General features: G+C 42.9%; 3 protein-coding genes across 8 annotated transcripts in view; all 3 read left to right on the forward strand.

Moving 5' to 3' along the window:
* Window positions 1–2,738, forward strand: part of ANKRD49 (ankyrin repeat domain 49) — a 5,962-nt gene extending 3,224 nt beyond the window's left edge. For 2 of the 4 annotated variants that reach the window (XM_027883283.1, XM_027883284.1), the window contains exon 4: window positions 210–613. Coding sequence is in view for 2 of the 4 variants with exons in the window: in XM_027883286.1 (XP_027739087.1) it covers window positions 2,148–2,317 (170 nt within the window). In the remaining 2 variants the exon portion in view is untranslated. Of the gene's footprint in view, window positions 614–2,147 lie in introns of those variants that run through there. The other 2 variants (XM_027883286.1, XM_027883285.1) reach the window with 2 other exon arrangements.
* A 2,968-nt stretch (window positions 2,739–5,706) lies between these two features.
* On the forward strand, window positions 5,707–10,034 carry CUNH11orf97 (chromosome unknown C11orf97 homolog). Of its 3 annotated transcripts, none has more exons than XM_027883300.1 (4): window positions 5,707–5,797; window positions 6,395–6,502; window positions 8,127–8,252; window positions 9,901–10,034. In XM_027883300.1, exons 1-4 carry the CDS (start codon window positions 5,722–5,724, stop codon window positions 9,906–9,908), a joined length of 318 nt encoding a protein of 105 aa, XP_027739101.1. In that variant the 5' UTR covers window positions 5,707–5,721; the 3' UTR covers window positions 9,909–10,034. The 3 variants fall into 3 exon arrangements, with proteins under 3 accessions (XP_027739101.1, XP_027739102.1, XP_027739100.1); XM_027883301.1 differs by having other exon boundaries at window positions 6,398–6,502; XM_027883299.1 differs by lacking the exon at window positions 5,707–5,797 and adding an exon at window positions 7,201–7,330 and having other exon boundaries at window positions 6,404–6,502.
* Window positions 10,035–17,406: 7,372 nt separating this feature from the next.
* Window positions 17,407–19,939, forward strand: FUT4 (fucosyltransferase 4). Its single transcript, XM_027883308.1, has one exon. It carries the CDS (start codon window positions 17,407–17,409, stop codon window positions 18,463–18,465), a length of 1,059 nt encoding a protein of 352 aa, XP_027739109.1. The 3' UTR covers window positions 18,466–19,939.
* The last annotated feature ends 1,271 nt before the right edge of the window (window positions 19,940–21,210 follow it).

The raw sequence follows: 21,210 nt of genomic DNA on the forward strand, positions 1-21,210 counted from the left end.
ACCTGAAAAACAACTTGGATGAAACTGCCCTTGACATTGCTAGGAGGACTGATATGTATCACTACCTTTTTGAAATAGTAGAAGACTGCATAAATGCCGTGTCCCCTTAAAAGCTGTGGTTAGGCTTATGAATGTGGGGTTTGCTGCTGCTTTCTTGTCTGTGTTGTGCATGCTCATCGGTGGTGGTCTGTCTCTTCGCAGCAAGGTTTTAATGTAAGATACTTTAGTGTTCTCCCCGGGCAAAATGTCACTTCTTGCAATTCAGCTCAGTGGTCTCACTCATAATTTGAAGTGTTACTGCTATTACTGAAGGTATTCACAAAGCCTCAGTAGTTTCTGTGAGTTTCCATTTAATTAGTATGAATTTGGAGAGGGCCTTTCTAATTTTTCTGTAGTGTCGTAGCAGTAAAGAGAACTGGAATATTTACTTGATATGAAAGAATTCTGGCTTGGTTAGGCAGAGTTTATTACAACTCACTTTGAATTTTTTGAGAAATTTTAACTTTTTTAAAACTGCATGAAAGCTCAGAATGAATGTAACTTATTTGGGTGATACACAAAATATTTAATGATCTTGGTATAAGGCTTATTCTAAAATAAAATATTTAACCTAAAGTACTTTGTCATATTTTTAATTAAAGGCTCATTTTGCAGTGCAAGCGCCTGTTCATAAATATGAAGTGTTATCCACAGGATGAGAAAGGAGTTTTAGGATTTTTTTTTCATTTACTTTTCAAGAAAACGACGTTCTGTCAAGATCCTGTTTACTTTTCCCTTGCAAAATTAAGTTGCTTAAAGATTTAAGGTCATGGACGTGGCATTGGTTGGAACAAATGAGCCTGAACTGTGTGAAGATAAACACACAGCATACTGTTGTGTCTGATTAGTTACAGGTAATTTAGTGTTTTTCTTCCACTTTTGAGTTAGTACATTGTTACAGCTTTATATTTTCTCACTTTTTCATAGTGATTTTTCACATACCAACAGCTCCTTGCCAGCAAGCTAGGACTCTTATTGTTAGGCGAGCCCTGGACTTAACGACTGGTTCATTGAGATGCTAGATAACCTTGGCACACCAGCTAAATCGGTAAGGGAGAACCCCCATCCCCCGTAGTCTCAGCTGGGAGTAGGGAGAGCTCAGGGGTTTTTTTCCTCGAGGGGGCTGGATTTGGCTTTTGCCCGGGCTCGGAGAGGGTGTGTGGAGAGAAGGGGTCTGGAGTTCAGGTTTTTTTTTCGCAGGGGTCATTTTTTGGCTTCTGGCCCCGAGGGAGGTCCCAGTTCTCATCTGAGCCCTCAGGCTCTGCTGTGCCCACTGCCTGGACTTGCCTCGAGTTCATCGGAAAGCCGGTGCCATCTGCGGTGGAGTCTTTGGGCCAGCGCCCCTTGCTGGGGGTGGCCATAACTGCGCCGAGAGGCGAAAGGACTCGCTTGTTCTCAGTGAGAGTTTGTTTGCGGGGTCATTGCTTGCTTGTTTGTGTTACATATATATACATATATATTCTTTAGTATCCTTTAGTAAAGAGCTGTTATTTTCTTTTCCACACCTTTTCGACTGGAGCCTCTTAATTTCAAAGTTATAATTACTCAGAAGGAGGAGCTTGGTTTTTCTCGTGTCCCACCCTCCTTAGCAAATGCTTCTGTCTCGTCAAACTGAGACATGCAAGAAAGATTTTCCCATGGTAGTGGCATGCTGCGTGATTTTCAGCTTTGCCATCTGTAATTTAGAAGTGGAGAAACTTGCTTCTCTCTGTTAAACAAATGGAACTGAAAATTGAATGTAAGGCCTGAAGTTCTGTCCCTCAGTATGAGAGCTGTAACAAAACACTTTGTTGTCCCATGCAGGTTTCTTACTGAGTGATCCCATGCTCCTTCCAGACACCACTAAGTCCCTGGTGGTGCAGTGGCTAAACCACAGCGTTATCAACGCTGAGATCTGGGTTCGAATCCCGGTTAGGACACTCCCCGGGCAGATGGAGCTCGCTAGCCCTGTAAGGCAATCCATCTACGTCCTGAGGACCTCGCTGCCACCGTCCAAGCGTGCTTGGCCCCGGCAGATGAACCTCAGGATTAAAGGGTGGGCTCAGTTCCGCGCACACTGTGTCTCACCTAAAAAATCCAATGCGCAGGCTGGANGCATATTGCTGCAGGAAACAAGAACAGCAGAGAAACCCTCGAGCTCTTGCTGATGAATCGCTACGTGAAACCAGACCTGAAAAACAACTTGGATGAAACTGCCCTTGACATTGCTAGGAGGACTGATATGTATCACTACCTTTTTGAAATAGTAGAAGACTGCATAAATGCCGTGTCCCCTTAAAAGCTGTGGTTAGGCTTATGAATGTGGGGTTTGCTGCTGCTTTCTTGTCTGTGTTGTGCATGCTCATCGGTGGTGGTCTGTCTCTTCGCAGCAAGGTTTTAATGTAAGATACTTCAGTGTTCTCCCCGGGCAAAATGTCACTTCTTGCAATTCAGCTCAGTGGTCTCACTCATAATTTGAAGTGTTACTGCTCTTACTGAAGGTATTCACAAAGCCTCAGTAGTTTCTGTGAGTTTCCATTTAATTAGTACGAATTTGGAGAGGGCCTTTCTAATTTTTCTGTAGTGTCGTAGCAGTAAAGAGAACTGGAATATTTACTTGATATGAAAGAATTCTGGCTTGGTTAGGCAGAGTTTATTACAACTCACTTTGAATTTTTTGAGAAATTTTAACTTTTTTAAAACTGCACGAAAGCTCAGAATGAATGTAACTTATTTGGGTGATACACAAAATATTTAATGATCTTGGTTCTAAAATAAAATATTTAACCTAAAGTACTTCGTCATATTTTTAATTGAAGGCTCATTTTGCAGTGCAAGCGCCTGTTCATAAATATGAAGTGTTATCCACAGGATGAGAAAGGAGTTTGGAGGTTTTTTTTTTCATTTACTTTTCAAGAAAATGACGTTCTGTCAAGATCCTGTTTACTTTTCCCTTGCAAAATTAAGTTGCTTAAAGATTTAAGGTCATGGACGTGGCATTGGTTGGAACAAATGAGCCTGAACTGTGTGAAGATAAACACACAGCATACTGTTGTGTCTGATTAGTTACAGGTAATTTAGTGTTTCTCTTCCACTTTTGAGTTAGTACATTGTTACAGCTTTATATTTTGTCACTTTTTCATAGTGATTTTTCACATACCAACAGCTCCTTGCCAGCAAGCTAGGACTCTTATTGTTAGGCGAGCCCTGGACTTAACGACTGGTTCATTGAAATGCTAGATAACCTCGGCACACCAGCTAAATCGGTAAGGGAGAACCCCCATCCCCCGTAGTCTCAGCTGGGAGTAGGGAGAGCTCAGGGGTTTTTTCCTCGAGGGGGGCTAGATTTGGCTTTTGCCCGGGCTCGGAGAGGGTATGTGGAGAGAAGGGGTCTGGGGTTCGTTTGTTTTTTTTTTTTCCGGACAGGTCATTTTTCGGCTTCTGGCCCCGAGGGAGGTCCCAGTTCTCATCTGAGCCCTCACGCTCTGCTGTGCCCGCTGCCTGGACTTGCCTCGAGTTCATCGGAAAGCCGGTGCCATCTGCGGTGGAGTCTTTGGGCCAGCGCCCCTTGCTGGGGGTGGCCATAACTGCGCCGAGAGGCGAAAGGACTCGCTTGTTCTCAGTGAGAGTTTGTTTGCGGGGTCATTGCTTGTTTGTTTGTGTTACATATATATACATATATATTCTTTAGTATCCTTTAGTAAAGAGCTGTTATTTTCTTTTCCACACCTTTTCGACTGGAGCCTCTTAATTTCGAAGTTATAATTACTCAGAAGGAGGAGCTTGGTTTTTCTCGTGTCCCACCCTCCTTAGCAAATGCTTCTGTCTCGTCAAACTGAGACATGCAAGAAAGATTTTCCCATGGTAGTGGCATGCTGCGTGATTTTCAGCTTTGCCATCTGCAATTTAGAAGTGGAGAAACTTGCTTCTCTCTGTTAAACAAATGGAACTGAAAATTGAATGTAAGGCCCGAAGTTCTGTCCCTCAGTAAGTGAGCTGTAACAAAACACTTTGTTCCATGCAGGTTTCTTACTGAGTGATCCTATGCTCCTTCCAGACACCACTAACACAGCTGAAGCACAATTGTCACAGCAGCAGCAGCAGGGTTGGGGTATGTTGGCCCACATTTGGTGCTCTCATCAAGCAACTGTGGAGGGCATTTCTGTCGCCCACCTTTTAGAGGGAGTGTGTAATGTGCAGCACTTCTGTTAGAAAATGAAGAACAGCCTCTGAACTATGAATGGTATAAGATGATTTTAATGCTTATTATTTTTGAAAGTTTGGTTTCAGGACACCAGTGGAATATGAATATACCTTGAACTGTGTCAAGGAGTAATAGAGATGTGGATTACATCATGGATTTGTGTAACCAGACTTGGTTTGTATCTTATAAATTCTCACTACCATATGCAAAGAGTCAGTTTCAAGGAAGCTACTGCAGAGGAAAGCTTTCAGTCAGGTGAGCAGGACAGCTTCCCTGTGTGCCTGCTGGCAGCATCATCCATTGACTACTGTAAACGACAGCTGTTCCTCTTACTCAAAACTGTAACTGTGCCAAAACAAGGAGAGTCAAGTATACTTCAGACTTATAACCAGCATCTCAAGATGCCTCATTTTATGACCAAGCTAGTACTTTTGAGTATCAGTAGATCTACATCAGTTAAACTGGACTCTTCTCTCATTACTTCTGTCAGTCCACCATTGCCTTTGGCAAGAGTAGCAAGACATCCTTCCTTGAGGCAGGCCAGTGGTGACACCTCATGGGGGTACATGGTGATGTGCATGCCCCTCTCCTGAGTGGGGTCACGCTGACTGACAAAAAGGAGTAGCTGTTAATGGCACCCAGAGCTGACACCCACCACCGTGCCCCAGGCAGGCATGAGGTGTCCATGGCCTGCTGGCCCCTGGGGATGGTAGCTGGCCGCGCCGGGCCTCGGCGGGCACCCCTGTGAGAAATAAATGAAACGGTTTTATTACAAGCAGGGTTTCCATGATTGCCTCATGATGAGGAGTTTGTGATCAGGAGTGTTCCGCAGTTGTCTATGGCTGCAGTTCTGTTGGAGCCATGACCTGTTGATGGTTGTGATCATGTTAGTGTTGCTTGCTATTGCTGTGTGGTAGCGAACCGGGAAGCCTGTAAGGCAATGAGACCAGCCAGGGCTCATTGCCAAGGGACCATGCGGCCAGGACAGGGAAACAATCTGATAGGTTAATTAAAACGACCAATGGACTGCAAAAGAGAAGTGTGAGCAGAGAACTGATCGGGCTCAAGAAAAGGCTATATTGCATTTTAAGGAAGAAAGAGAGCAGAGCAGAGCTGAGCATGGGAGGGACAAGGGAACAGTTATGAAAATTGAGAGACCTTAAAAGAACTGCCCCCCCAACCCCCCTCCATCTCGGGTGTGCTCTCAGGCCCTGGCACGAGGCAAACCTGACCGCACCCAGCGCGCGTTGAAAATAAAAGTTCTTTCTTTCACTTTATTTGGCCGTCTTCAAAATTTTAATTTGAGATATTTCTCACACCCCCGCGCTGATCCCTGGCCTGTGGAAATGTGGCCGGAAATGTGGGACCCGATCCGCCGGCCCCAGGCGCTGGGCTCCATCCCTCGGGAACTCGCAGCCAACGTGGCGGCCCCGCCTGCGCGGGCGGCCCGGCAACCTCCCGTGGCAACAGCCCGACTGCAACGCCCGGGCACGGCGGCCATGAGGGCGGCGGGCCGGCAGCTGCCGGCGGCGGAGGCCGAGGAGCCGGGCAGCGATGCCCGCGGCGAGCAGCCCCGTGAGCACGGCTGTCCCGGTCCCCGGCCGCCCCTGCCCCACCCCGGCGCGCCCCGCCGTGTCCCCTCGGGGAGCCGAGCCGGCCACCCGCGGCTCCTCACTGATGCCCCGCGGGCACTTTGGCGGCCACTCGCTGCCCCCGGCACCGCCGCCAGAGACTGCCCTGCAGCCATGAGGTGCCTGCATCCCTCTTCAGCTCCTTGGAGACCTCCTTCAGCGGGGACATCTCCTTGGATGCTCGTTCATGCTCGGCCCTGCCTTGGGATGTCTGTCGTGGGGAGGCGCAGTGGCCGTGTCTCCCCGAGTGCCCTGGGTGGCCTTAGCTACCAGCACACCCCATATCGATGTACCCCACCAGGGTCTTGTCCTGTACCATCCTCCTATCCTGAGGAATCACTCGGTTTTGGGGAGCAGGGCCTGGCTGAACACTATCATGTATTTGTAAATGCATTGTCTTACAGTGCATTGAAGTTACAGTGTATTAAAGTAACAGCGTATTAAAGACAGAAGCAGAGCAGCATAATTTGACAATTCAGAAAAGCATGTCAGCGTTCAGGGGATTTGTAACAACTGTTTCTTTTGTAATACGTTTTACTAACAGGGAAGAAATGTGTATATGTTGAGCCATCTAGGAGAGTTAAAGAAATACTCGAGGAACACCTTCGTTTTCAGGAAGAAGAATGCAATGTTAAACATCCAGCTGCAGGTAATCCCTCCTTATGAGCAAAGGGCAAGTGTTTGTCAGGACAAATTGTTGTTTTAAGGAACTGCAGAAAAATTATTTCAAAAAAAACCTACCCAGAATATTTATGTCATATCCTGGGGAACATTTTATGTAAAACACATAAACAGAAGAATTGCATGTAGTCTTTATTACTTTTTTTCTTTTTTGTCCGAAATTATGGGACCACAGAGAACATGGATAATCCCATATGATCTATCAGTTTAATAAAGCTGAAACAAGTGCCAAGCAGTAGGAAGAGATTTTATTACCTTTTTCTTTTGAAAGAAGTGCTGTAATTATTAGAATAGTTTCTCTTGTGTAGGATTGAGAGACCCAATTCTAAATTCAGTCAAAATGAATTTAAAACAGTTGGATTCAAAGACAAAAGTGTACGTAAATTGGGTAATGTAATCAGTATCAGATGAGCCTGCATCGGTATTGTTGTGATTAATCTTGTTAGGCAATTACAGCACACACCTGCAAATGACTGACTTATGTAGATTCTGTTTATAGTAAATGAAGAGAAAAAGGTACTTTGAAAATGCAGTTCTTTTGGCTTGTCCTAGATACCTGCTATTGCATGTCATACTCATTGACTCAAAAGGGGTCCTGAACATGTAGCTGAATTGCAGATGTTAACATTGGTCTGCTCTATCTGCTCATGTTCCTAATGTTACTAGGAGCTGAATACAACTATTTCGCTGCATCCATCTGTCAATGAATTAGTTGTCTGCAGTATTTTGGTCGGATTGTATAATTGGATGTTACCTTATATGTTCTCACGATTTCTCAAAAGTCTCCCAGTGAAATGTATGTTACAAAGGCTTATAGTACTAAAGATAACATAGAAACATTACAAAAATACTGATTACAGGAATGAATAATATGGATCTATAACAAGCTCAGTATAGAAATGGTATTATATATTCAGTATTGAAATGATATTATAGCATAATGTTATAGGCATAATACAACAACACTATGAATAATAAATACAGTCAGATGGATGGTGGTGTACAGACTATTCAGTAACCCTTTTTCATGTGTTTCATGTGGGGAATTAGACATGCTCCCTAAGTGGCCTGGGCTCTGATAAACAACAGTTGTCTATTTTACACAGCTTAGATTATGAAAGTGTATTGTTTTACATAAATTAGATGATTAGTAAGTTGGAACCTTTCCACAAAATGAATTAGCTTTTTATTTAATTCTGGTGGTGTTGGCTTTGTTTTGGTTTGGTTGGGTTTTGTTGGGTTTTTATTTTTGTGGTTTTTTTACGGGGGGTGGAGGGGGACATTTTCTTCTATCTTTTTATGAGGGCATTTGATATTCCAGTATGACCAAAAAATGATGCTGGATGCATCAGTGATATTACTGATGTTTCTTATATGTTATAGCCAAGCTATTTCCTTCTTCAATTAGGAGCCTTAGTAGTCTTAATCTGTTCTACAGACAGTAGAGAGCATTGTATGCCTTTAGCAATCTGAATTGCTCTCTGAAGATGTCAATCTATTTTCATTAACTATGGAAGAATATTATTACATTAATTCTAGAACATGTTGAAGAAATCACTTATAATGCTATTATTTTGCCAAATTATTAACAGTGGCTCTAGAAGGAGTTTGGGACGTGAAAAACAATTTCTCCATTAGAAGCCTGAAAGCAGTGTCACAGAACAGAAGCAGTTTACTTTTACAGCCTCAATTCTACTCAAGACATGCAAGAATGAAAAGTAAGAGTTAAGAAACATTCACTATAACACATCATTTTTAAGTTGCAGGGCATCTTTCTGCAGAACTAACTCACCTATTCCTTTAATAAGTAGCCAACAGACTTGAAATCTTTGCGTAAGAAATCTGTTTAGGACTGCTATGTTGAGTCACCTTATTTCATATTCTAAAACCTTTTGTAAATGTATCGAATAATCACTTGCTTCCTGCTGATAGGTGGTGAGTGTTGGTTTCATGTTCATAATGAACCTTACTTGCTGTTCTTAACATCCAACCTTAACAAATTCAATTGTTTGGAAAAGCCCTTCTCCAACACATCTCCTGAAAAGAGCATGATCTAGGTAACCTTTCAGGCATTTTAGTATTTGCCTGCAATGTCAGCTAGCTCTATGGGGAATGTATTTCTTTCTTTACCGTCTGTGCAGCGTGTCTTTTGTGGAGCAAACCTGTTCCTTATAAGCTAGTGAATTTTAGCGTAGTCTTCTAAATGTGCCCACCTTCTTTGCCTCAGTGAAATGTATTAACTTCATAGTAGAAGGGGAAAGCTTCCAACCCTAAGGAAACACAGTTTGTTAGCTTTTTAAGAGGAATATTTTTAGTGCCACGACCTTGCAGAATTTATGTACTCAGCATATTTTGCCATTAAATGAAGCTCCTTCCCACGTTCTCAGGGGTTGGTGGTTTAAAAATACAGGTACGTCCATGACTAGCACTTCTTTCTTCTGATTTTGATCTTGTGAGGTCTGGAGATAGTGGTGTCTTAGTTACAACAGTGGCATGAATTAAGTTATTACTGGTATAAGAACTGTTTACCAGTACAGCCTTCTGACATGCTCCTTTACTTTAGAGTTACTATTTGTAGGAACATTTTGGTTACAGAGCAGGCCTAAAATACAACCAAAAAAATGACTCAGAGTTTTGAGATGCTGACATAATTTTAAAACTCATGTTAAACTGAGGCTTCTAGTGAAGGCAAGCAGAGTTTTCAAAAATTATGATCTCCACTTCCTATTAAGATCTATGAAGAAAGAACAGCTTTAGAATAAAGCAGTTTATTCAAATTGATGTAGGTGCTGAAATTTATGGAATCTGTTGGTTTTCCTTTGGGAATTCAGATGTACCTTCCTTCTCAGAGACTGCTGCTAGGGACAAGTGATTCTCTCCTCACTAATGATACTGAGTGTTCTGAATAGGCAGGTATCATGAGAGAGGAGGTGACAAAAAAGATACATGATAGGAGAAAAATTAGGAGCAATCTGGCTTATGCTCCTATAGACACCAAACTATCTTCATTCACACCCCCTGTTCTATGTAAGGGTCTGGGGAAGAAATGAAGGAGTAGTATACTCCCTCAAAATATAGTTGGGAGATGCAGTAGGTACAGGTTATGGAAATGGACAAAAAAGAACAGGTGTTTCTAGAGATGAGCCCACTGTGTTCAGTGCCAGAAGGAGAGGATCTAGCAAAAGGAAAAAGAAGAAGCACTGACAAGGGGAATGAAAGGGGAGACATAGAACAGAAGGTCAGGATTTTCTGAAGTTAATGAATTTTGGCTTCTCCCTTTTAATGTCTTTCTTAAAAGTGACTACTGGTTTGGGGGACTCAGTATCTAATGTCTCATCCATCCTGCCTCATCTTGTTTTCTTACAGATTGCTGAACTTTAGTGCTATGAAGACCTGAGTCTGCTTTGATGTGTCAAATCAAACATCAGAATGACTAACTACCTTTGGAAATGTATATCTGTACTCCCAGAATTTTGAATAAAATTTTGCTTGAATATGGAGCTATGACTTTTTTTTTTTTTTGTTTTATGCATATACTCATGATGCTTTTCAATCTGATGTTTTTAAGTAGCCAAATCTGATCCATCTTTCAGCCAGCAATGAAGATACCACAATCCAAAGATCACAAAATGCTCTTGCTGACAAAAGTTCAACTGTGGAGCTCAATATTTTCATAGTCTTCTCTGTTGCAAAGGAATTCTAAGTTCCAGCAGAAGATTGTAATGTAATTGAAGACAGGCCTACAATGCTTTAGGCTGAATTCATCTATTAAACCGAGCATTTCAGAAGGCATGAGTTTGTGATTTGGTATCTAGTCTGATTTAATGAAAGTTTAACATAAATAAGCCTCTCTCTATATAAGAGTTATCATAGTATCAAAGAACCACAGAGACAGCACGAAACCTGAAATAACTTGCCACTTACTCTTAAACCATTGTTACAGCAAGGTAACACCAAATGATCATGAGTTTGTTTTGTATTGTCATGTCACTTATGAAACAAATGTGGATCCTTATAGATACTGTATAAAACCAGATCAAAAGATAGTTTTAAAGGTCATGGATGACTGGAGGGTGTATCAGAGACAAGAGTGGCCCTTGTCGCTCCATAACATAAGCTTCAGTGCTTTGGTACCAGGTGAGAGGCTGAAAGCTCTCTCCAGCAAAGCATTGGAGCTGGCAGGGCCTAATCTGTGCAGGAGGAAGTGAAGAGTGATAGAAGACAGACTCCCTACTGTGGGAGAGGGAAGCTCCCATTTGTTATCCCAATATGCTCTCTGGGGAGGTATACTGTGGAACAGATCTGGAATGATGGGGGAACATGCTGAGCCTTGTCTGGGCCTCAGACTTTTACTCCCTGCAGCCCCTCAGTGTGGTCACCAGTGATGCTTCCCAGGGGAGACATGAAGTGTGTCAGGCATGATAGTCCAACTTAATGATCTGTCTTTTCCATGTTACTAGAATAATTGCAGCACATTCCCAAATCAATAATACTTATCACTTATCTTACACTTTCCATTCCCAGAATTCTTCCCAGACAACTCTCCAGTGCATTTGTAGGATAAACAGGTATTACTGACTTTCTAAAGAAGAGAATTTGGAAAAATTCCAGTGAATTTTAGATTACAATGAAAAGATTAACTAGGATGGATGGGTAATTTAAAACAAAGGAGCTCCTTATTCCCAGCTATGCCTCAACTGATAATTCACATCTTTCTTAAGGTATGTGTGTTGACTTGACCTTGGCTGGGTACAGTGTGCCCACCAAAGCCACTCTATCACAGCCTCCTTCAGGCATCTGCCTGCTCCAGCAGTGAGTCCTCCAGGGGCTGCAAGTGGGTCGCTGCTCCCCCATGGACTTCCATGGGCTGCAGAGGCACAGCTGCCTCACCATGTTCTGTACCATGGGCTGCAGGGGAATCTCTGCTCCAGCACCTGGAGCACCTCCCCTCCCTCCTTCTGCGCTGACCTCGGGGTCTGCAGGGCTGTTTCTCTTACGTATTCTCACTCGTCTTTTCTCTGGATGCAGTTGCTTCTGCATTAACTTTTTTTTCCTTCTTAAATTTGTTATCCCTGAGGTGCTGCCACGGTCACTGAAGAGCACAGCCTTGGCCAGCTCTGGGTCTGTCTTGGAGCCTACTGGCACTGACTATGTCAGATATGGGGAAAGCTTCTAGAAACTTCTCGCAGAAGTCACCCTTGTAGTCAACCTTCTGCTACCAAAACATTGCCCAACAGGTGGAGGTGGTATTTGTTTCTGGGGCTTTCAGATCCTCAGGAAGTATCTAAACCACACTGAATATTGTTAAAAAGAAAGTCTCAGTGACAACTTTGTGAAGCTAGACTTTGTTTTCTCCTGCTTTTTTTACAGTTATCTGGAATGAAACTGGATGTTTGTTCTTTGATTGTCTGCAGTTCTTCTCTGACATTAAGGAGTTTTTTTATTTTTGTATCAGAAGGGAAAAAAACACCCAAACCCAAAATCAAAACAACCACTCACTTGGCTCCAAGCCAGCTCTTTTCAGCAGCTCCATTCGATTTCTAGATGAGAAAAATTATTGGCACTGAAAACTGTACCTGAGGCACTAGAGGAGTAGCTGCTTTTGAAAACATTATTCTCACATTTTAGATGCAAATTTGATCATGAATCACATAAAAATATTTAAAAAGCACTGGGTTTTCAGATAGAGGCTTTGATTAAATTTGTTGAATCTTGCTTCTGCTCCTTGTTTTGTTTTTATCCTACTTCCTTCTCCTTTCTTTGTCATTCTTTTTCATGATCTTGTTTCAAAATTTTCAAAATGAAAAGACTTTCTCGTTCTATCTCAGATTCCCGCACTAGCTTAGTTTTGCTGCAACAAAAGTAGATTTGTGAAGCTTATTTTCTCCTTTTCTCTCTTTCCTTTTTTATGCAACCTTGTACAACAGAGAAATGCCTGTTAGGTCTTTTCTATTGAATATATTACTTCAATTATGAGGCTTAGGTGATTCTTACCTAGTCTGATATATTCATGTTTGTGACCTTTTTATTTGTCTCATCTCTTAGTTGAATAAAACAAAGCAATTTGTTTAAATATAACATTGCATAATATTACAGTAATGTTACTGATGTTAATATGATATTTATAATACTTCATTAAAGAGGGTGTTGGTTAATTTAACTGTGCTCACATTTTATCATAGCAACTTTTTACTGTCTAACTGTTCAACTCACCTTTTCTATTTTTAGTTTTATTGTTTCCTAGCCAAACTAAACACTGCTGTTTTGCATGTATTAATATGAGTATTTAAACATTTACATTTTTCAAAGCCACATCTACATTTTTAAGTAATGAAGCACAGTAGAAGGAGGTCAAGTTATTAAAGGGACTGGTATTGATAGAACCATAACTAGATTATATGTGGTTTAGGAGATTTACTTCAAATCAGGGCTAGTTTTGTCTCCTGGACCAAAACATGACCTCAAAGCTTGAGGTTCAAAGATGTTTGAAGAGGAGCTTTACAACAAATCTTGCCCTCTGGCTTGGGGGATGCTCACTGGGTAAAATGAGAGCACCGGTCCTGGTTGCACATCACTGTAAGATGCATAAGATGCAGTCCAGTGCTCAAAAATACCAAAAAAGATTGAAATTAATGATAACTGCTAACACATATCCACAGGGACAGATTCTGGCTTCCTGGTACCCATATGTGTGTCAAAGAGTCTGAAGACCATGTGAGTTTGGCAGGGAAATTTTCTGCTCTGATTTTGGCTCTGGTCTACACTGGTGAACCACAAAGCCGTGTGCTTCAGTGGAAGATTGAAGAGTGTTCTGGACAAGATCGTCCATTCACAGAGAGCACAGCACGTTTGTTCATGCCTGTGCCTTGATCTGGAAATGTCAACTTCTCATAGTTTTAATCCAACCCTGCTCACAGCCACAAGTGGAACTGTAGTGAGGCAGAATATTTTAACATTACATTTGCTGCATGTGCAGTAATGTGAGTTTGTCTGCCCAGAAGCTGTTCATTCAAACAAGACAGGCATCAACTTTCAAGCCACTTTTATATCTATGGCTGTGTTTTAGAATTTTAAACTTCCAAGCAGAAAGATCATATTCCTGAACATGAAACACTAGGTAATCAAATTACAGGCATTTAAACTTTATGCTGAAATACAGGGTGCAATTTATACAGAACAGAAATTTTATCTGTTTATTATTATTATAATAAATTTAAAAACCTTATTATTTTTTTCATACAAGATTTAGGTTCTTACTTGGCAAAAACTTGCATTGAAACCATGGGGACTATTTATGAAGAAGACTTCAAAGTCATTCTTGGTGTCATTTTGGTACCAGATAGCATCCTGCTACTCTTTGAAGATGATCACATTTTCTTAAGATGAAAAACTCCACAAGGGTCCCCTGGTTGAGAAAATGTCTGGATTGATAGCTGTGGCTGAAAACGTAACCATGTGTTGCAGTACTTTTTAAACTGCATTTGTAAGACAGTTGACAAATAACTTCAAAGACTTTCTAGGCTTAAATATTTCTGAAGTGTGACAAAATAGAGTGAGTCAGAGTAGAAGAGGAAGCCAGTTAGGAAGCTCAGGGCAAAAACATTTACTGCTGTTAGAAACGGCAAATTTTTAACCTTCAAATAAGCAAAATATTTTTTTATTTTGCAGCAGCTTCATTACTAACAGACAGCATTTTATTTTAAATTCCTTACTATCAGCAACATGAGAACTTACTGTGTTTCCACAGAGCAGTTAAAGCACAGTTCCTCAAGTTGTGTATACAGCGCCAAGAAGTCTGTGTGGTCCTCAGTACATGGGGCTATCTCCTGGGCTGGTTTAACTCCAAAGCTGACAAAGCTAGATGAGTTGCCTGTGGGAGGTCTTCAAGCTTCTGGCAGTGCTACTCAGCCTTCATCATGCTGTACTTCTCTGTGATGTCCGTGGAGTTTTTCCTGAGTCAAAGGGAAAAAAACCCTGCTTGACAAAACCCTAGCAGCACAGAGAACTGATGTGATTGTGCCACAGGTGTGCCAGGGCGAGGTGGCACCAGGCAGAAAAGAGGCACACTGGAGCTGATGTGTGTTACTGTCAGGCTGGTATATATTCTTTAGAAGACAAATGAGACATTAAAAAGGCAACAGAAACTCCTCACCTACTCTCACATCTGGGGACACATAACTTCTAACCTTGGTCCTGACTGTCTACAGCAACACATCACATCTGGCTTTTAAGCTTAGTACACTGAAATCTCTAGGAGGCTGCTAGGCTTGTAGATGAAGGCATATCTATCAGTAGTGACTGTGATGAATACCTAATTGTCATATATTTCTGCTATTTCCCATATTTGGAGGGGTTTGAAGACAGCAGCAACAAAACAGACAGATCTGTAATTGGTAAAAATTCTAAAATATGCCTTAACTATAGGTTTTATCATACTCTACATATAAATTCTATAAAGATTTTTGAACTAATGAATTACGTACAACATGTAAATATAAATGTAAAAACTCATTTAATTTCCACGGAGGCAGATGTAACATGAAAATTAACTTAAGGTGATAATATTACTCATAGAAACGTTTTAGGCTACTGTCCTCTCATCTTGAATTGATATAATTCTTATTTATCGTAATAAAACAAATAGGAATTATTTTAGTACTGGATGCTCATGCTGTGTATACAGTCTCAGCTAATGTGGGTTTCAGTAAGCTTTCAGAAAGCTTTCAGCTTTCTTTCATACGCACTATAGAGCTTTAGCTGATGTTGTGTTGAGGAATATAGAAAGCCTTGTTTGGATCTCATGCTAAATAATTCAGGAGATTTGTTTCTGTATGACAATAGTCTTAATATGGATGCCACTGCAGTGCAGCTGAACATCAGAACTGAAGTTTCATTGTGACACTGCAAAAAAAAAAAGTATCCAGGCAACTCTTGCTATGAATCCTCACAAGGAAAGCGCTTTTTTTTTTTCTTTCAAGTTTGTCACTACTTGGCCTATAAAGATTTCCATATTGAGTTGTCCTGAAATGTTTCTTAAATGCTAAATTAATGCCAACATTTTTGTTGACTTACTATATGCAGGATCAGGCTTTGCATCATCAATATAAATGGTTAGGCTTTGGGTTTGGAATTGCTTAGCAACAAATCTTCAAGGAATGGAAACAAAAACATAGCTAGACAAAGACTCCTCCAAAGTCACATATCAGTGCTGAAAGTTCCTGAAGAAAAATAAGAACTGTCATTGCAGCTGATACGATCAAATTTATTGAGTGACTCAGAACTCCACAGAAGTCAATTGAGCTCTCCTGCTCACTTTCACGAGCCCCAGATTTCTCATATAATCTGCAAGAATGTCTAAATACACAAAATTACTAACAGAAGAGTTTTTTGACAACTTTGAATCTTTAATTAAGGCAGACTAGGGATTGTGTTCCTTTTAGGTAATGTTCATTGTATTGGATGTGCTCTGGATTGAGCCTAGGTACAGCTCAAGGCCTCAGAGGATTTTATTCTCCCTTAGCAATGTATTTCTGTATTTGTTTGCAGTTTTCTGCTGTGGTAAAGTAACTTTCCCATAATCCCATTTTGTGACTAAAATCAGTGTTATTTATCAAGATAGATGCTGTGTTTATGGCCTGAAGAGACTTTTGGGTGATATTAGCTATCTCACTATTTTTCAGAAACTACTAGGTTGGAAATCAGGTTTGACATCTTGGTTTGTAGAACTTCAATTCAGAGAGGCCTTAATAAATTTGGAGTGAGCCAACAGAAACCTTGAGAAGTTTGGCAAGTAGAAAGAAGAAGTTCTGCATGTGGAACAGAAAACTCTCATCACTGTACAGGCAGGGAACTGGCTGGCTGATAAAGAATCATGCTGGAAATGACCTGGGGCCTACATGAACATCAAGCTGAATGTGAGCTGTGGAAACCCACGCTAGAGCATGGGAAGAGGGTGAGGAGTCCTTCCCCTGAGGAGGCAGGAGCAGCAGAGAAAACGTGATGAACTGACAGCAGCCTCTGTTCCCCCATCTCCCTGTGCTGCTGTCTGGGTGGAGGCAGAGAAATCAAGAGTGAAGTTGAGCCCAGGAAGAAGGGAGAGGTGTGGAGGAAGGTGGTTTTCAATTTTGTTTAATCTTTCATTATCCTACTGATTTGACTGGCAATAAATTAATTTCCCCATGTCGGGTCTGTTTTGCTCGTGACAGTAACTGGTGAGTGATCTCTCCCTGTCCATATCTCGTCCCACGAGCCTTTAGTTATATTTTCTGTTCCCAGTGCAGGTGAGGAGTGCAGTGATACAGTGCCTGTGATAAGCACCCGGCACCCAGCCATGGTCAATCCAGCACAGGTCGCAAGGTGCCGATGCCCTGAGACCCCTGTGAGCGTCCCCACGACCCTTCCTGTGCGTGCTGGAGTCCCGGCTCTGCCCAGGGGAACCCTTCCTGATTGCGGGGACACAAATCCCCTGTGCAGCGCCGAGCCGGAGGATGAGCACCTGAGCAGCCCGGGGAGCCGGGGCCGCTGTCACCGCGCTGCAGCCGCCCGGCTGCCGTGGCGGAGCGGCCGCACGGGGGAGGCGGTGAGGCGGCGGAGCCCCGCCGAGAGCCCGAGCTCCGCTCTTCCCGCGGGCGGAGCGGCCGCGGGCGGAGCGCGGGCGGGGCGAGGCGGCAGCAGGACGGGGAGGCGGCGGGGGGAGGACGGGCCGGCATGGCCGGGAGGGGCGGTGGCAGCGGCACCTCCCCGCCGGGACCAGGGCCGGGGGTGGGGGCTGAGCGGCGGCGGCGGCAACAGCCCCAGCCCCGCGATGCGCTGCCCGGCCCCGGCGCCGCCGCTGCCCTGCGAGGGGCAGAGCGGCGGCAGCGGGCGGAGGGGATGGAGGCGGCCCCGCGGCGCTGCCCCGGCGGCTGCTGGCGGCGCTGGCGGCGGCGCTGGCGGCGCTGGGCGCTGGCGGCCGGGCTGCTGGGCGCCGCCGCCGCGCTCGCCCTGTTCGCCGCGCTGCGGGAGCCGGCGCGGGCGGGCAGCGAGGCGGTGACCGTGCTGCTGTGGTGGGAGCCCTTCGGCCGCCCGCGGCGCTTGGCCGACTGCCGGCGGCACTACAACATCAGCGGCTGCCGGCTCAGCGCCGACCGCAGTCGGTTCGCCGAGGCGCAGGCGGTTCTCTTCCACCACCGCGACCTGGCGCGGCACGGCCCCGGGGGGCTGCCCCGAGGGTCCCCGCCGCGGCCCCCGCTCCAGCGCTGGGTCTGGATGAACTTCGAGTCGCCTTCGCACTCGCCTGGCCTGCGGGGGCTGTCTGGGCTATTCAACTGGACCATGTCCTACCGCCGCGACTCCGACGTGTTCGTGCCCTACGGGTACCTCTATGCCCCGCCGAAGCCCCGGCCCTTCGTCCTGCCCCGCAAGACGCGGCTGGTGGCCTGGGTGATCAGCAACTGGAACGAGGAGCACGCCCGGGTCCGCTACTACCGCCAGCTGAAGGAGCACCTGCCCATCGACGTGTACGGGGCGCGGGGGCTGGCGCTGGCCGAGGGCGGTGTGGTGGAGACCATCTCAGCCTACAAGTTCTACCTGGCCTTCGAGAACTCCCAGCACACCGACTACATCACCGAGAAGCTCTGGAGAAACGCCTTCTCCGCCAGCGCCGTGCCCGTCGTCCTCGGACCCCGCAGGGCCAACTACGAGCGCTTCATCCCCCCTGACTCCTTCATCCACGTCGACGACTTCTCCAGCCCCCGTCTGCTGGCCACCTATCTGAAATTCCTCGATAAAAACAAACCCAACTACAGACGGTACTTTGCCTGGAGGCAGAAATACGATGTCCACGTCACCTCTTTCTGGGATGAGCATTTCTGCAAGGTCTGCGAGGCCGTTATAGCAGCTGGGAATCAAATCAAGATTGTACAAAATCTGGCCACCTGGTTTGAAAGCTGATGTGCCTGGTTGGCAAGGCTTGCCTGGCCAGCGTCAAGGTATAGGGAAGAATGGGTCTAACAGAAATCATTAGCCGAGGTAGTACACAGATGCCTGTCATCAGTGAGAGAAGCATACAGGTACAGGAAAACAAGTTGTGAAAAGCCTACAAAAAGACGATTTTTATTAAAGGGAAAATTATGAAAGGACAAAAAACCACATTGTGCCAGATGATTCTAAAGAACCAAGTTAAATTCCAAAAGTTGCACAGATCTGAAACTTTTAAAGTTCTGCACAGCTCAACATAAACATCTCATGCCAAGTTCTTCAGCTGTACAGCTGAAACTAATTTTGTCAGCTATGACAACTTCCTGGACTGTGAAACTTTCCTCTGCTTACAGGGGATACATGATCAGTGCTGGCTTTCCGTACTCCTAAGACAAAAGTGAATGTTTTAAACTGATTTTTATGTGTGTGAAAGCAGACATTTCTGAGCCACAAGTTTTGAATGTAAGAATGTAATGATACAGCAGCACCTTTTAGCAATGTTTAAAATTGCAGCAGCCAGCTAATAATGCTTTGAACCAAATAATTGTTCCATTTAGGAAAAAGCGTATGGGAGGAAACTGAAGCTCAGTGGACAAACAGCTCAGATGATGTAAAGTATTTCTTCCACTACCTACTGAAACCATGGGCATGTTTATCCTGTATGAAAGTATAATAGAACTTCAAGTACAGGAAAAGAGAGACTGTAGGGAAAAAAAGTCGGTACATTTACACCCTACCTTTATTTAGGAATTAGAAAATGTTTACAGGAATCTGCATGTTTTTCTCTGCAAAATTATTGCCATACAGAAAATGCAGGGAAAGACTGAGAATGGCAGGGGTTTTATTACTATATTGAATATGTATACAGAAAGACTAACTTATTTCTTGAGTATCAATAGACAGTGCTGTTGTGTAGCAACTGTTCAGGTTTATGGCATGCGTTTTTAAAAATGCTGGGTGACAGACTACTCAGAATGCTGCTTTGCTGTTTGTAAAATAATAATTACCAAACTCCCAAATCTCTCCCTTTCAAAAAGAAAATTACCATAGAGAATAAGATCTAGACTGTTGGTAAAATATAGATTGTATGAAGAAAGAATATCAAATGGGAAGAATTCACAATTTTTCTTCCTTTGGTTTTGAGGGGTTTTTTTCTGGCTCAGTTTTTTAATCGATAAATAGGTTCTTAAGATAAAACTTCTTCTCTCAGTGCCTGTTTGGAACATTTACAGTAGTTATTCCCTTTTAGACTGGTATTTTGCTGGAGTCATCCTAGTAGTTGTTATGTGGTTACTTTTTGGTTACATGTAGCCTCAGTGAAATCCAGCAAGAAACTTCAGTTACAATTACACATCCTTGGGAAACTGAACCCTTTATGCCCTTTGCAATTATAAAGTTTTGTAGGAAAAAAGTGGTAACCCACAAGGGTCCTGCCCAAATGATTAAGGTATTCCTTCAGCTCCTTTTTAAGGAGCTGAATAATCCATGGAGTTCCTCAGAGACTTCATTCAGAATAAAATCATGGGCACCAAACGTGGGAAAAGAAGAAAGTCAGTTGCAAATAAGAGATGAGCATAAGAATAGGTGAGTTTACTGGCATTTGTGAGTCATATTGAGGTTAGAAAAGGATTAGATTTGACTTAAGCAGTATGGGATGTTGGGTGAGTACTTTTAAGATTTGTGAGCTTCCTGTAATATATTTTAAATTAGATATTCCCCATGATTAGTAAGCATTAGTAATCCTTTAGTAAGGATTACTGGTTTACTGGAAAATGAACTAATAATAATAATAATAATAATAATAATAATAATAATAATAATGAAGTTAATTAATAATTTGCATAAGTTTACCAGATCAGATCTTGCAGACTTTTATGTTTATTCCCTTCTGCTTTTGTGCAGGGAAGGATGGTTGAAAATACTTCATGAAGCTTTCTGTTGTTAATGCCAGAGTTGTTGTTGAATATTTACTGGGAGAGGAAAGAAGACAGTCTACACAATGTGGGATGTAGTAGGGATGGTACCTAATGCTGCACTTTCACTTCAACAGGTCTAAAGTGATTGTTTAAAGTAAAAGCATGTTCTTCATGGTATGCTTGTCTGTTTCTCTACCAGTGGTTGCTACTCCCATAACGTTGCTTTTGACATTTTAAAAAGATCTGATATAAGTAAAACATTAACAGTAATAGCTCAGTGTCGGGATGATAGCATCTCTCTCCCTTTGAATTTGTAATTTCTTTTTTCTGTTCATTTTTTAATCACATTTCATATAAATGTAGACAAAAGCCCAATTTCAAAAGCTGTGAACTAATATTTAAGATTGCACTACTTTTTATCAGTTGCTGAAAACAGTGCATTTTTTTTTCAGTCCTCCTAATTTTTTTACCATTTTCTGAAAGTTTCCAGGCACACAGTTCTTCTGTGTAATCATTAATAACGCTGCAAGCGCAAGATCAGGCTATGGGAGAATGGAAATTTCCAGAGGTTGCAAACATTTATTGGATTTCTCAGCCTCTCTAAGAAAAACAGTTGAAATCTTTGAGGAACTAAAGTTTTGTAAAATTCGGAAAAGAGCTATGTAGCAGTTAAAGCATCACATTTGAATTAGATTTGAATTAGATGATCACAATTGCACAGTATTTGTAAGTTATGCGCTGGGAATTTTCAAGACTTGTATAGTGAAAACTGCAGTTTTTTTAAGTAATAATTGCAGAGCAA

Source organism: Empidonax traillii, unplaced genomic scaffold (assembly GCF_003031625.1).
Source record: "Empidonax traillii isolate 1590-97213 ecotype Southwest subspecies unplaced genomic scaffold, ASM303162v1 scaffold123:size1378231, whole genome shotgun sequence".
Taxonomy (NCBI): domain Eukaryota; kingdom Metazoa; phylum Chordata; class Aves; order Passeriformes; family Tyrannidae; genus Empidonax; species Empidonax traillii.